The sequence below is a fragment of the Hetaerina americana genome, unplaced genomic scaffold (genome assembly GCF_022747635.1).
Source record: "Hetaerina americana unplaced genomic scaffold, ioHetAmer1.1.p SCAF_12, whole genome shotgun sequence".
NCBI classification, from domain to species: Eukaryota; Metazoa; Arthropoda; class Insecta; order Odonata; family Calopterygidae; genus Hetaerina; species Hetaerina americana.
The window spans coordinates 36,978,959-36,994,146 of NW_027286292.1; the positions used below are offsets into that span (position 1 = coordinate 36,978,959).

The 15,188-nt window shown below is 35.0% G+C and overlaps 1 protein-coding gene across 1 annotated transcript in view; it reads left to right on the forward strand.

Moving 5' to 3' along the window:
• Positions 1-15,188, forward strand: part of LOC139685913 (cell adhesion molecule Dscam2-like) — a 680,584-nt gene that overhangs the window by 598,608 nt on the left and 66,788 nt on the right. The window contains exons 22-23 of the mRNA XM_071583048.1: positions 1,592-1,747; positions 1,834-2,130. Coding sequence (XP_071439149.1) covers positions 1,592-1,747; positions 1,834-2,130 — 453 coding nt within the window. The remainder of the gene's footprint in view (positions 1-1,591; positions 1,748-1,833; positions 2,131-15,188) is intronic.

Here is a 15,188-nt window from a genome sequence, read left to right on the forward strand (position 1 = left end):
GACCGTTGAAGCACTGTCACCTTATACAATTGTTTAACGATAAATTTTTATCAAAATAAATGGGATTTGTTTCTCAGAAGCAGTAAGACATCTTTACCTTTATCCTTCACCCAAGGCCCTCAGAAAACAAGATGAATGGAAGATACATCACTTAAGGTGGCAAACATCCTAATCTTCAAGCTCAAGCAGATTAATTTTAAAGTTAATAAACAATTGCAGTAACTTATTTTGCACCTTTTTTATTGTTGATTTTAGCAGCTCTTGCATTTAGAATCAATTTAGTCATTTGAACTTGTAACAACATTTGTTTCTGTTTATCAATGAATTTTCTGTCATGTAACTAGTTTAATAGCCTAAATAGATTTTTAAATTTAGAACTGAGACCTTTTTTGTATTTGCTAGATTAGTGTAGAATTGCTATATAAATTTTCTAATACCTATATTAAAAAGCACTTTGAAGTACTGTAGTCCACAAGTGTATTGTACATCTGCCTTTTATACATTTTATGAGCAAAGATTCAGAATGCTTCAATCTTGGTCTGTTTATATGTAACATGCCTTAATTTAGATTTTTTAATGCCTCAAAACTAAAATAAGCCTAAGGAAATATTTTTGTCAATATTTCTTATGTTTGTTAAATATTCCTCTGATTCAATGGAAAATTAATTTTTACAGCACTTTATAGTACACTTGTCTTTTTTTCCTCTTGCTAGATATTTGTTGTGCTATTTCTTCTCTTTTAGATGTTCTGACAGGAGGAGATTTTAGTTGTAAAACATCCAGTGAGACCATTCACTGGCACAATCCTTGGCACACTTTTTTTTAGCCTGTTTGCATTTTGCCTATTCTACAAATTTACCAAAATTGTAGTTACCTGGCTTGGTTTATTGCAGCCATACCATCTACTTTCATGCCTCATCGAATACCAGGGGACTGTTTCCCAAAGCTACTAGTCAGTTTACAAGCCCTTAAAATTTGCACACATAAGGTCTGTTGATGTTATTTTATTTTTTAGCACTTTTTATTTTCCTATATTGAATAGAATGCAAATTAGAAATTTTAAATTTGTGTTTGAAACTGTTTTTTAAAGTCTTGCACATTGACTTCTAGCTTTGTAAAACAATCCAACTGGATTGTAAAAATACCAGTCATAAATTTCTTTTTTAAAGGTGAAATGTTGCTGACATTTAATTTCCTTTATGAATCTATTCATTTCCAGTTGCACTAATAAAATTTTGCTCCTTCGTATGAAAGAAGAAACTAGTAATTCTGAATTACCCTTGACAATTTAATTCCTTCATTTTCATTGTTAACTTCTAATTTAAGTAGGAATCTGCCAAGCACATTCATGTTGAATTAGTCATCAGGAATAGAAGAGCAGATGCAGGCAATTTAGGGCCAGATAATCAAGGCTTAACTGTAATCTACTTTACTTTAAGCTTTGCAGCAGTTTTTAGAGCTAATATCAGATTTAGTTGCTTAATTGATAATTTAGTTGGAATCCACATATGATTTATTTGAAAGAGATCGCTCATATGAATTACTGATTGATTTTATCTGAAAGAAGAAATGAGAGATGTATCTTTTGCAGCATCATTAAAACCAGAAACAAAGGTTACCACAGCCTCATCTGTGGTTGTACATGGTTTGGAGAAGTTTAGTAACTATAGTATCCAAGTTTTGGCATACACCCGAGTAGGTGATGGGGTGGCTAGCCCTCCAATGTTCTGTGTCACTGAAGAAGATGGTATGTTACTTTACTGCTTTGCTTCGTTAATGCAAGTATCATTCTAGTGTAATCAATGCAGAGCAATAACAAATCCTTGTTTACAGTTCCAGATGCTCCAGCAGGAATTAAGTCAGTTGTTAGCTCTGGAACATCAGTGATAGTGAGTTGGCTCCCACCAATAAAAGCCAATGGCATAATTACAACATATAACCTTCATGTGCGCTCAGTTGGAGCCATCGCAGATATGAAGGTGTATAAAAGAAGTTTGTCACCTCAGCATACAAGCTATGAAGCTGAGGGATTGCATAAGCACGGACAATATGAATTCAGTGTTGCAGCTGTGACTAAAATTGGAGAAGGACCAAAGACAAAAAGCATAATTATATCTCCATCAACAGAAGGTAAAGTACATAAAATTACATTTTTTCTGGACTAAATAGAGACCCAAATATATTACTCCTAATGCATCAAATCTTCACCATTAACTTTGATTTCCAATGTCTTTTATGTGAGTAGTTTTGTTACTGACTTTTATACAATGTACCATTTAGGGATATCAGTGCCATAGCATGTTGGTCATTCTACCAGTTAGAGTGCCATCATGAATTTTTATATGGAATTTGTTTTTAGCAGCCCTGAAAGCTATCCTGTTACCTGTCATTCTCTTCATCCTTATATGGTTTATTTTGTCCTGAAATTTCATATTACTTTGTCATTTTGTCACATTAAAATTTATTGGAAGGAAATAGGTTTCACAAGGAAATCGCTACTTCCTCCAAAATTGACCCAACATGATGGTATGGCAGTGTACACAGCACTGCTAGAGCTCTGAAAATGCTCTGAGTCAGGGAGAAGGATGAGGAGGAGTGAATATCAGCCAATCACCTTTATGTTTCCAATTAGTTTTCATGACAATGATAAATTAATTACACACAACCCCCTTCCCCCTTGAATCTTATATCTAATAAAAGAGAGGGTATATTAAGTATCATGTGGAATAACCTTTATGAATATTTGAAAATACTCCACCAAAAATAATGGTTTACTGAAAGAAAAATGAATGCCTTCCAGATATTATGCTAAAAGTAATATAGATTAACAATAAAAAACAGTTATTTTAAGAACGTGGTAAGTGAGTTGGGATAAAATAGTGAGTACGAAGTTTAGAAAGTAATACCTTTTACTAAAGTTGAAAATATTTTATAATCATAAAAAAAATGCCAGGATTAAATATATGATAATGCAAAATACCTGTATATCATTTTTCACCAATAAAATTCTTTCAAGTTTAATCAACTAACCAGCTTCCTCTCTGTGGCTGGATATCAGCATGGAGAGGTGATTGTTCTTGATCAGCTTGTGTTAAACTCAAATAGCTAGGAAACCCTGAATGGGTTTGCCCTAAACTGGTACTGTTCCCTAGGAGAGAGGAGTGGTGTCCTTTGTCAGCTGATGAGATGGACACAATTCCAAGGAGTGGCATTTACCTCAATAGTGAGGTCATAAAGTTTTGTAAGTTTTTTAACATTCAACTGAGATTGAAGGTCAATTAATTGGCTAACACAGCACTTTCAGGCACAGTAATGCCATTATCCAGCTGCATTAATCCTTATGTTCATAACCATGCATCAAGGTGCTCACATTGGTAGATTTGTTTATGAAACTTTCCAGCTGGAATTTCTAATTCATCATTACTTAAGTAATTTTGAAGGAAAAAACACTTAGAAAAAATGTTTGCTATTTTTCCCTCAAAATAGCAAGCTATTAAAGTTAGCAACATCTCAGCCATCTCTGGAGTACCCAAGTACCATTGCATAAAAAATGTGATTGTGATTTAATAGTTACTGTTACTTCTTTCTTATTGATTCAAATAAGTGGATGGTGATACTTAACAATGAAGCAAACAGTAAATTGTTGAATATTAGCATTTATTGATCAATACACCAATACCATTTTAAATTTACAACATGTTCATCAGAAAATTTACAACATGTTCATCAGAAACTGGATGGTGACATTGGCTGCAAATTTTCCTCATGTTGCCTCTTTTTATAATTGTTTGATTCATAAATTTGGCAAGAGCTAGGAATTTTTGTTCTAATATATGTATCCCTGGGATTTTCATGATTAGGACCAGCCAGAGAAGCAATATGCTGAGCGATAACACTTTCAATTGCTTTTTTATTATTACAATGGAATATCATTTGCACATTTTGAAATCTACTCTCAATGACTTGTTTGGGAAGCTCTTCCCTCAGCTGCTACATAAATTTATTCTGCTGGTTCATTTTCTGATTAAAATACTATTAGTTTCACAATAAGAAATGTATGAAGCCAAAGGGCTAATATCGAATACATGGGAGGACATTATTAGCAGCCATTAATACTCTGATGCATAGTACCAACACCAGCGCTATGTTGATTATAATACCGGGCTATGTTTTAGCATTATCATGAACAGCAAATCAGAATGCACTGTAGATAATAGAATCATTGCCTAATTTTTTGGTACATATGAGCAGGGCTTTTCTTTCTTGTGAAATCTAAAAACAGCTCTCTCTTGCCCTGTCTAGCGCCATTGTTTTGTAATATATGGCTGGAAATGTTCCAAAAAGTACTAACAATCATTAACTTCCAAAAAAGAAAGTATTTGGAAAAAGGGAATTTAGTGAAAAAATTATCCATATATATATTTCTACCACATCCTCAGTATGGAACTGAAAATTTTAAGGAATATTTCTTCTTGGTTTTCTCTCGATAGTTGCTTGTTTTTCCAGTATAAATAATGCCTTGCCTATGATTGCATTGCTGGAATCACAAATCAATCAAATTTTTATGCCATTTTTGGCTAGTTTTGATGGTATATATTGCATAAATCTTATAAGACTTTGATAAGGCTAGAGTCTTACAGTTTCTTTAGTTTTAGCTGAACGAGTGCATACCATACTAAAATACATGGTCCATCATGAAAGTAATGCACATAACTTAATTTATTTCTCTGGGAAAAATAGATTTATTGATCATACTTGTACAAATGCTTAAAATTCTTCAAAATACTCTCCGCTTGTATCAATACATTTGCAGAGGCCTGTCTGCCATACCTGGAAGGCACCCTGAAACTCTTCGACGGGAATGTCTTTCAGGAACATTTTAACATGCTTTTGGATGTTTTCCGCGGTCTCCCAATGCTTTCCTTTCAGTTCTGTCTTCTGTCGGGGAGACAAAAAAAAGTTTCACTAAGCCAAATTGGGGGTTGGGGGACCACTAGGGTGGTGCTCTGGGCCAGGCAGTTGGTAACGATGAAGAATGTATGGCAACACTTTTGGCATAAGCTTTGTGCAGACCTTGCACATTTCCAGACCAATCACATTATCCCATGTACTGCAAATGTGGACATGTGTAGGGTGTCAGCAATTTGCTGTATGCTCAATTGACGGTCAGAATGCAAAACTTAGCGCACACGATTCATGTTTTTGTCTGTTATGGCCATTGTTGGGGGTCCAGAACAGGGTTCCTTTGCGATCTCATACCGGCCCTCCTTAAACGCCTTGTGCCACCTCCTGGACTATGTCTTTGAAATGCTGTCATCCTTGAAGGCCTCTTGAAGCATTTGGAATTTTGTGGTTGCATTCTTTCCAAGCTGCAAACAAAACTTGATGGCATATCACTGTTCAAGTGAACGATCCAGCTTGCGTCCATCCGTTACAAAGTGGAAAAAACACTTCTTACAGAGGCATGTTTTTCTACTCAGGCTGCTTGGTGCAAACTGACAAACGGCTGCCTTGAAAGGGCAAACCCGCCCACACATTTACCTGCTGGTTTTACTGTGCTGCCATGGATAGTCGCAGCACACTAAAATCATGTGAATTACTTTTATAATGGATCATGTACATACGGTACCGGTTTTTATGTCCATGCATTAGAACATGTACCATGAAATAGAGTTGAGCTATGTAAATAATCAAAACATGCAAAAGATGGTAGTCAGATACCTGGGTACCCCAAACACGAGACAGTGTTGGTAAAGTTGATTATGAATAAAAGAGTTAAATAGAATACAGTGCTTAAGATATTCAAAACCGTACCCTCTATGTATTTGCTTTTTCCTCTGTAATTCCTAATGAGCACAGGTTACCCTAAAAATAGTTTTCTGGTTTTATTTCCACTAGAATTATAAACATGTTTGGCTTGATTTTTCTTTACAGTTTTTTACTTCAGGATCAATAAATAAAAATAAATTCAGTCTTGTTATTCATCAAGTACAATTGAATATTATTTTAGCAGGTGTTTCTTATATGGAGCTGCATGCTAACAAAAACTTATTTAATGTTAAATCCAAATTTTCCTTGCTCAAAACTGCACACTTTCAATATTTCTTAGTGATTTTAATGGTACTTACCACTTGGCCATCACTAGCAAGTTGATATGAAGGTGTGCATTTTTGCCTTGCTCCATTCATTTTTAGAAATAGCAAAATAGCATAATAAAGAGCTAATATTTTTCTTCTCCCTTGATATTTTGATAGATTCAGTTAATGCTTGGGTATTTAACGGTAATGTAGAGGAATAGTCTGCAGCACAATGGAATAGATTTTCTCACCTTGAACACCTTGAGTGAACACATCAATGAAAAAGTCATTAGCAGATATGGGAAGAGCACAATACTGTAATCTACTGGCAGCATAGGCCAGGAAGCCAATGATTGACAATAATGACTTATGATCAATGATCAGTGTAAATTTCCGAACAAAGAAATGCTGATTTTCTTTCTTTAAACCAAATGAAGTTGCACTCACTTCCTAGTCAACCGCTTAATATTTGAACTCCATTTTATTTAATACTTTTGATGCAAAACTCATTGGTTTTTCATGTTTGCTGGTTTCGTTTGGATTAAAATGCTGCCTAACCCATAAGAACTACTATCTGCATACAACTAAAGTGAGAACTTTGGTTAATATTAAGCTAACGTAGGTGCAATAACAAGATCATGCTTGATTGTTGCAATAAATTTTTTACAAGCAACATGCCAAAAAAATGGTGCACCTTTTTTAACAACTCATTCAGGGGTGTCATTAGAGAGGATAGTTTAGGTACACATTTAGCAAAGTAGTTAGCTAGGCCTGAAAAAATCTTGAGCTGAGGGACACTGATGGACTAGTGCCTTCAAAATAACCTCAATAGTGCTGAGTGAGGCATGGAGACTTTCTTTACTAAGTATTTGACCGATGTATTATAGAGAGTTACAGAAAAACTGACAATTTTATTCACTTACTATCTAACTCTTGTTACTTAATCTAGGCTATAATTATCCTAATCTGGCTAAACTAATAAATAATTGCTTCATTATTCTCTTGAAAATTACTGGGGCTGAAGATATCCATATGGAATGATGTTGTAAGCAAAAATTCCCATATAGTTACTAATGGTGTTTATATTTTTAGAAGCTTCATCAAGTCTAACCTGAGCATATGCTTGCTACAAACCAATTTTTGGGTGTCCCCCAATTTTGCAAGCTGTTGAATAAGTCCTCCGTTTTCGGGATAGGATGATGGTCATGTTCTAGGCACTGGTTCAGTAAGACTTTAAAATCCCCTCACATTCTCAACTGACCAATTTTTAATCACAAGGACTATAAGAGTCCCAAATCCACTATTATGAACAGGAGTTGAAACTTTATATTCAACTGTCTTCAATCCTTCCACCTTCTTGGTTCTCACAAGTGGTATTTTCTAACATTTCATTCATTGGAAATGAAAATGGGATTGGCTGAGGCTTGAAAAACTTAGACAGTTGACTTTAATTTAAGCTTAACTGGTTCTCCCTTATAATAAACAAGTGAGTCTGTGAAAATATGAAGGAATTCTTGGTAGAAATGTTTTAGAACCACCATTGTGATAGTGTTTTATGTACACATGCCAGCCTCAATTGCATTATTTGCCTTCATGGGGGTACTGCAAGTGACTTGTCATTGTTATGTCCAGTCATGCCATATTACAGAATAAGCCTCTTTTGAAATTACAAAAGAGATTAAGATTTTTCAACAAATTTTTATGCTGTACATTCACAGATTTTTTTCAGACAGGCTTGATTTGAATGCTATTGTATGAGCTCAAAATTAATTTAGTCAACTGTTAGGGAATGTGTCTAAAAGATGACTGTTAAAATTCTCTGAAATTACCAAGGCAATGCACCACTGTGGACATTTTGGTTCTTTGCTTGGATGTTATTAATCTTAATACAAAGACACATCAACATATTGCATGTTAAATAAACTATTCAAATCTGAAATGTCCTCATTTTGGCTACCTTTCTCTACAGAAGGCTGGTGATCCTGAACAAACTTTGCACTCTTTATTCATAGCAAAGATTTTGAGCAGCAAGACCTCTTCTTCCTTTGAAAGGAAACATTCAGAACTGGCTTACCCAAGTCTTTATATTTATTTACCATTTCAAAATACCCTTTCTTATCACAGTAATTACTGAAGTAACTGCTTAATCTACATACATTAGTAATGTGACCACTTTTGTGGAAGCAAAAAGAGTGTACTTCTTCTCATGTACCGGGACTTCCTGATGCATGAATGTTGCTGGTTTCCCAACAGTGGAAAGAAGCTCTGGAGTAGGGAGACATTGCCACCTGTAGTCAAGCTGCTCTTGTTGGCCAGGCTCTGTTGTAATGGAAAGTTAGGGTGGGTGAGTCATGATCTGTTGCTTCTAATGGCGTCCCCAATTGCACAGCTTTCTTAAATGTCAGTTCCCGCTCCCTATGCAGGCACTTCTTGATCATGTCACTACATAATCTACCCACCAGACAATCATGGAAATAGTACCAAATTTTGTCTTTAAATTCATAATGGGTAAAGAGTTTTATGAGATGCACGACACATTCTGCCACTGTTTCATGTACTTTGTTACTCTTTGCACATATATTATTTTTACCTTTATTGTCTAGCATCATAAAATTTTTATTTCTTCTTTCTTTTTCTGCTTCTCCTCAACACCTCAGAGCTTTAGGAATGGGAACTCTATAATAAAGTTTTAATGGACCACTTTCAATATTTAGGCTAGTACTTTTTGCCTTTATTCATGTTTTCTTTTGACAGAATCCCATTTTTTCCTGTGCCATTCTGCTCTCTAACTTGTTGTTTCCTGTAATGGTGGTCTGTCCACCTGAATAGCAAAACTCTTCTACCCATTCAATTTTCCTTACACATCAGTGTATTTGTCACATACTCTTTCTTGTCTACAATTATGGCTACCTACATGCATACATGGTACCCTGCTAGCCACTGCTAGGGTGTGTGGCAGAAGTGATTACATACCAGACTACTTTTGACACAAAATATATTTTCCCCCTAGTGCTGTCAAGTAATGTTATTTTGTCCCTCATCATTCATGGGGAAAATGGCATCACAAAACTATCTGCTCCACACTTAATCTCTCTAATTTTATTTACGTGATCTCTCCTACCATAGTATGATGAGGCTAGTATACATTTTCAGCATTATCACTTAAGAGACATCCTTCCAATTAATGTGTGAGATTTAACCTGTAACTCAAACTTCACTCCATGAGTGTTGCCCAGCCTAGCTCCTCTAATAATTTTGATATACTCTTCAGTTTATCATAAAATTATTTCACAAATCCAGCTACTCTATGCTGTACACAATCTAATTTGGCAATCAATCAAATTTCATGAGGATTCCAGCATATTCTAATTGAGGCCTAAGCAGTGAAAGATAACAATGATCTTTAAACTTTTCATCACAATTCCTCTATACTTCTAATATAAATTCTAATTTTTGTTAGCTTGTTCAAATGCACCCCAAATTGTTTCAACCCAGAAACGTCATATGTAAGGGTAACATTGCAGAAACTAGCTAAGTCTATTCTTACTATTTTGGTATTCCTGAAGCAGAATACATTTTGGAGAGAATCCCTCCTAATCCAAAAATTCATCACTGTGCTCTTTTAAAAAATTAATTCTAACTGCCAAACATTTCACTAATGTTATATAGCATTAAGGTCATCTGCTACAGCTATTTTATCCTCAGGATTATGGATATCTCTGTAAATCAAAGCATTGTCAACAAATAAATGCATCTTACTGTAACTTCAGAGTTAATATCATTAATGCCAAAGAGAAATAATAGAGGTTTGATAGCATTTACCTGGGAACTACCAGAAGTGACTCCTGCTGTACCTAAACTGTAACCATCGATGTGTGACCATTGAAATAATCTTTAATCCAGCCTGGGATATTTTTACCTAAGCCATAGGGTACTAGCTTTGTGAGCAGTTTACTGAGAGATACTTTGTCAAAAGCTTTTTTAAAATCAAGAAAAACTGCTTCCACTGGAGCATTACTCTCTCCAAAACCAAAAATACCATTATCAAAATGTGCAAGTTATTCCTTAAGGACCTACTCTTTTGAAACCCATACTGGATTTCATCACTAACTATTGACTATCAAGGTGTCTCACTATCAAACTAACAATTATATGCTGTTTGACCGTACATGATGTGGATGAGAGGGAAATAGGTCTGTAATTGCTTGGTTCTTCCTTGACACTGTTTCTAAATATAGGGTTACATTAGTCGTTTTCCAGTCTAGTCTAGTCCAGAGAATCTTGTGATCTACTATGGAATTCTTAAATATGATTTCAAGTTGTACATACCATTTCAGATGCTATTTCCTTAAATATAAAAAATATAAAATCAGGCACAATGGATTTATTAGGGTTAATATTTTCTAGCAAACCTTCTATTCCCTTATATGAAATTTCAATTTTGTGCATCGTTTGGCAGGCATGATTTGGTTTGCTATCAGATACAGTCAGTGAGAATTCACTGAAGATGTTTTGAAAGAAGGCATTTTTGAAGTTTGTCTTTTCCAAAATGCTCATCACTCTTTCTCCTTTATCGCTTTTGAGTTAACTATGTGTATACTTATTTCCTTTAACTTCTCAGGCATTGGATTAAAATGTTTTTGGACTTTCATTTAAAATTTCAGGTAATTTTTATCTTTTTAAATTTTCTTGATTCTTTCAGAAATTCCTTCTTGGCATTCATCCTAGATATCTTATCATAAGTGATCTCATTCCATTGGTTGCTAGAGATATTTTTCCTCATATTTTTCATCATGGCGTGAATTAGCCTTTGGCATCTTAATGATTATCTAACATTCTCATTGCATTATCTAGGTTCCATGTAATCTTTTATGAATTTACTTGGAATAAACCTGTTGACTGCTGAGCATGTGATGTCAAGGAACTGATTCCTCATATCATAGCATTTTGGTGATTACTATCTTTCTTTAAATTTGCAAATTGACTCTCCAGGATACGCTTTAAGCCATTGTAGTCCCCTTTTCTTTTGAGCTTCTTATTTTGAACCCAATTTAGGAAAAACTTAGTATTTACTGCTATAAGGCCACTAATTCCTTTAATAGTTCTACAATGAAGACTTTTTGATAATTGCCAATAAATCAGAAACATTATCGCTCCTAGTTGGTGAAGTGATGAGTTGATGCATGGAGTTCAAAATAAAATAATGTAATTGCAACTCACAGGAATCTTTCTCTTTACACCCTGTTTTAAAAATAATTTTTCTCTGATCATGAGATTGGATTTTGAATTCTCCAAGGACTCTAATGTCTCCATCTTTGTTATGGGTTGAGAAACATTTGAACTGCTAGTTTAGTTCTAGTATTGAATTATCTTCATTGTTTGGCAGCCTGTAAAATGTGCATACATAGATTCTTTTGGATTAGAGCTTTGAATCGAACACCATAAACTTTCCAAACCGTTATCTGGAATTTCCTCAAACCTGCTAATGCAAGAGTTTTAAACTGCATTAAAGACACTGCTCCCAATTATATTTACCATGTTTATTTCTGTAAACAGAAAAGGATTTTGGAAAAATTACACTGTCAGAGATATCAGTGGATAGCTAGTTCTCAGGTTCAATAATTATATCTGCCGCTGTGCCTTGAACTAGGCAAAGATATTTATAACTTGATTTTTTGAACTTTGGCAGTTAACCACTATCACAGATAATGATTTCTTGACATTATGGTTACTAGAATATTTAACAGTGATTGTTTTCTTAGTGTTATGGAATCCATTTAAAAATTTTCCATTAAATGCTTTCTGATTCATTTAAGTGGACTTATTGAATGTATCTCAAGTACTTACCCTCACTTCATTTAAAGCTAAATCATTTGGCAAAGAGGCCTTTAGAGATCCACTACTTTACCTACATGCTGCCCTACACTTTATTATAAAAAAGCCCAGCAATTCTTGAATAGCTTACCCACTACAAGCTTTCCAGCCTCAGCGGTGCATTGTGTACAGTTCATAGTTTCTACACTGTTGAATTGCCAGCTGAAGATCAATGAAGGATGCCCCAGTCGATATCTCTGCAGAAATGATGCAATCTCCATTTATGCCTTCCACTCAGCCCCAAATCAGAAGTCTAAAATCGCTCTTAGGGACAAGGATAAAAATTGTGATCATCACATCAACCACCTTGATACCTCTCACCTGGTTCACTGCAGAGTTCAATTCCCTGAAAGAATATAGAATCTCCTCAGATCTGAAATCCATGGTATTGTCAACACCAATGTGAGCTACTACTCACACCCTGGAGCACTTTGTGTCCAAATTGCCACTCCAATTGCCTTTGTCAATCTGGGAAATGCCCCCACTCAGAATGAATCATCCCATCTAGTATTGGCTTAATGGTCCACCCATTCCCACAATGGGACTATCACACACCTGTCATAGCTCCTGCCTAACACTCTAATCCTGGCCTTCTCACTATGGCTGTGCCTTCTGGGTGGTGCTCTTATCTCTGGGCTATGTCATCCACAAATTACAGCAGGCTTATCATTTTTCTCTGTATTTATATGCCGCCAGGTACTTCTGCCTTGACCTTTGTCATTGCCTTTTCTTTGTACACATTAAAGATCAAGGGTGATAGTGAGCAATCCTGCCTTGTCACCATATCTAATCACAGTCATTTTCTCCTTGTATAGAGCATGTAACAATATTTTGTCATTGCAGTTCATCACAATATTATAAAAATATATGGCATTATAATCCAGTTACATCAAAAGCTAACTTCAGATTTTCAAGTGCACTATAGTTTGAAAGGGTCTTCTTAATCCATTTTGGTTGCTAAGCTAGTGAGCAGAAAGACTTCCTTTGTACCTCTTTTTCTTCTAGCTCCAAGTTGGTCCTAGCTGAAGTGCCCTCCAACTTTTTCCCCATTTTATTATAGACTATTCCTTAATAATATCAGATGTATCAGATAATGAATAATTCTTTCAATATCAGGCCAATGTCATTTTCATATTTTTCCACCCTTTTTGTTTCTGATATGGGCACAAACATATTCTTCTTAAACACCATTTTCATTTCTCCTCTTTTACAATCATATATTTGGCTGAGATCTGCCTCATAGTCTTCTTTTATCTATTACTAAGAGATTTATTAATTAGTTCATTGATTCTTGTGCCAGGTCTAGCTGTAAATCATTTATTACTACATCAAGCTCCATCCCAGTCTTCTTTCTTGCCTGCAGTGTCCATATCTGGCAGTGCTATAGCATGAATTTCTTTTTCATCATAAAGCTACTCCAGATATCCTCTTTCATATGTTTATTTTTGCTACACTTTAAATAAGACTGTCACTACTTCAATCTTATATGCCATTGATGTTGGCTGTTTTCATTTAAGTTTTAAGGTTTTAATGGAACTGGCCCCTTACCCTGATGTGGGAATTTTGCATATGGTTGGTTTGGCTCAGTGCTAGGTGAGTTCTATCCTCGCCTATCAAGCCAACCTTTGGGTTGACTAATGTAGCGGTCACTGGTTATATAGAGCTAAAGCATACAAGTATGCATGAGCTTGTTGTATCTAGTCAATCAGATAACTGGTTGACCTAAAATCTATTTAATATTAGAAGTCCCAGTAAAATCTGATTCAATTCAAGCTGACTTCCACCCATATTCACCCATTATTCTCAAAATGATTGCAAGTCATGAACTCTACTTTTATTCCTTGAATGGTCTTTGATAAAAAATGTTTACTTGCTGAATAACATTTTGAAATATTCAATTGAAAATCATTGTTTATGTATATTGACAGAAAATGAATACTTCTTATTGCCTAAAAATCTGAGAAAATCATTGACCACCTGAAAACTCTTACCAAATTTTTCAGAAATGGTATATTGTAATAATACTTTTTAAGACAGTCAGTAGTACTCACAGCTACATTTCAACGGAAATGTTGGGACCCAGGGCTGAGACAAGAGTATGGCAGTAAGAATGGACAACTATAGCAATCAAAATTGAGTGAGCTTGAATTCTTGTCATAAATTCTAAGTAGTGGCTGTGGACAGAATCCAGAATCATTTTAAGTTCTATGTTAATGAAGTATTGCACCAGAAACTACTTTCTTGTTTGTAGTCATATTTTCTTTGAGCAGAGGAGTTGTCTTTTCATCATAAATGGCTTCTAAGGTTGAGTTCTTCTGCATTGATGTCCACTGAGCTTCTTTCAACCCATGTTATCATACTTCCAAATTAAATGAATGCTTCCACATGCTCTAATTTCTCATCTGCCCGGGCAGCATCAGCCTTAGGGTTTTCTTGTCTATACATTAGGATTGTTTTCTTTTTATTTAGTTTCGTGTAATAGTTATGCAATACTTGATCCAATGTGTTCAAGGATGCTTGCAGGTCTTCTCAATTCTCTGATATGACTGTAATTTTATCTGCCAAGCAAAGAATGTAAATTTCTTCTCCTTTGTCCTTAATTCCTTCTCCTTTGTCCTAAATTCCTTCAATAAAAATTTCTTGTGCTTTCATTGTTGCCTATTCTAAATTTGCATTGAATGACTCCAGTGAGAGTCTTTCCATGGCTAATCCTTTTTTTAGCTTCTATTTTTCTTGGTTTTCATTTGCAAGGTGACAACTTGCTTCTTGTAGAGTTGGTAGTTCATTCTTCTGTCATCATAACCCATTCCAAGTTTTACAAGAATTTTTAATATTTCATTCCATTCAGCTTTATGGAAGGCCTAGTTTAAGTCTAAAAAGGCAAAGTAGCTTGTTCACATGTATCATTTTCATAGTCAGAGTCCAGACTAACTATTAGACTCCACCATACCCCTGTTCTTCCAGAATCTGAATTGGTTTTCCTACAAGTTGTGTTCAGTTTTTTTTCATTCACTGTCTGATTATCCTTGCTAATATTTTGGATGCATATGAAACTAGGCTCAAAGTTCAATTCCTCACATTTTTCAGTTATCATTTTCTTTGGTACTGATTGCAATCATAATACTGTTTTTGAAGCCCCCTGGTAGTTGTTCACTTTCAAAGCTGTCTTTGGTTATTCCATAATGAGTAACAATATATTTTCCTTTAAGTGCCATTATGATTTCTCCAAAAATTTTG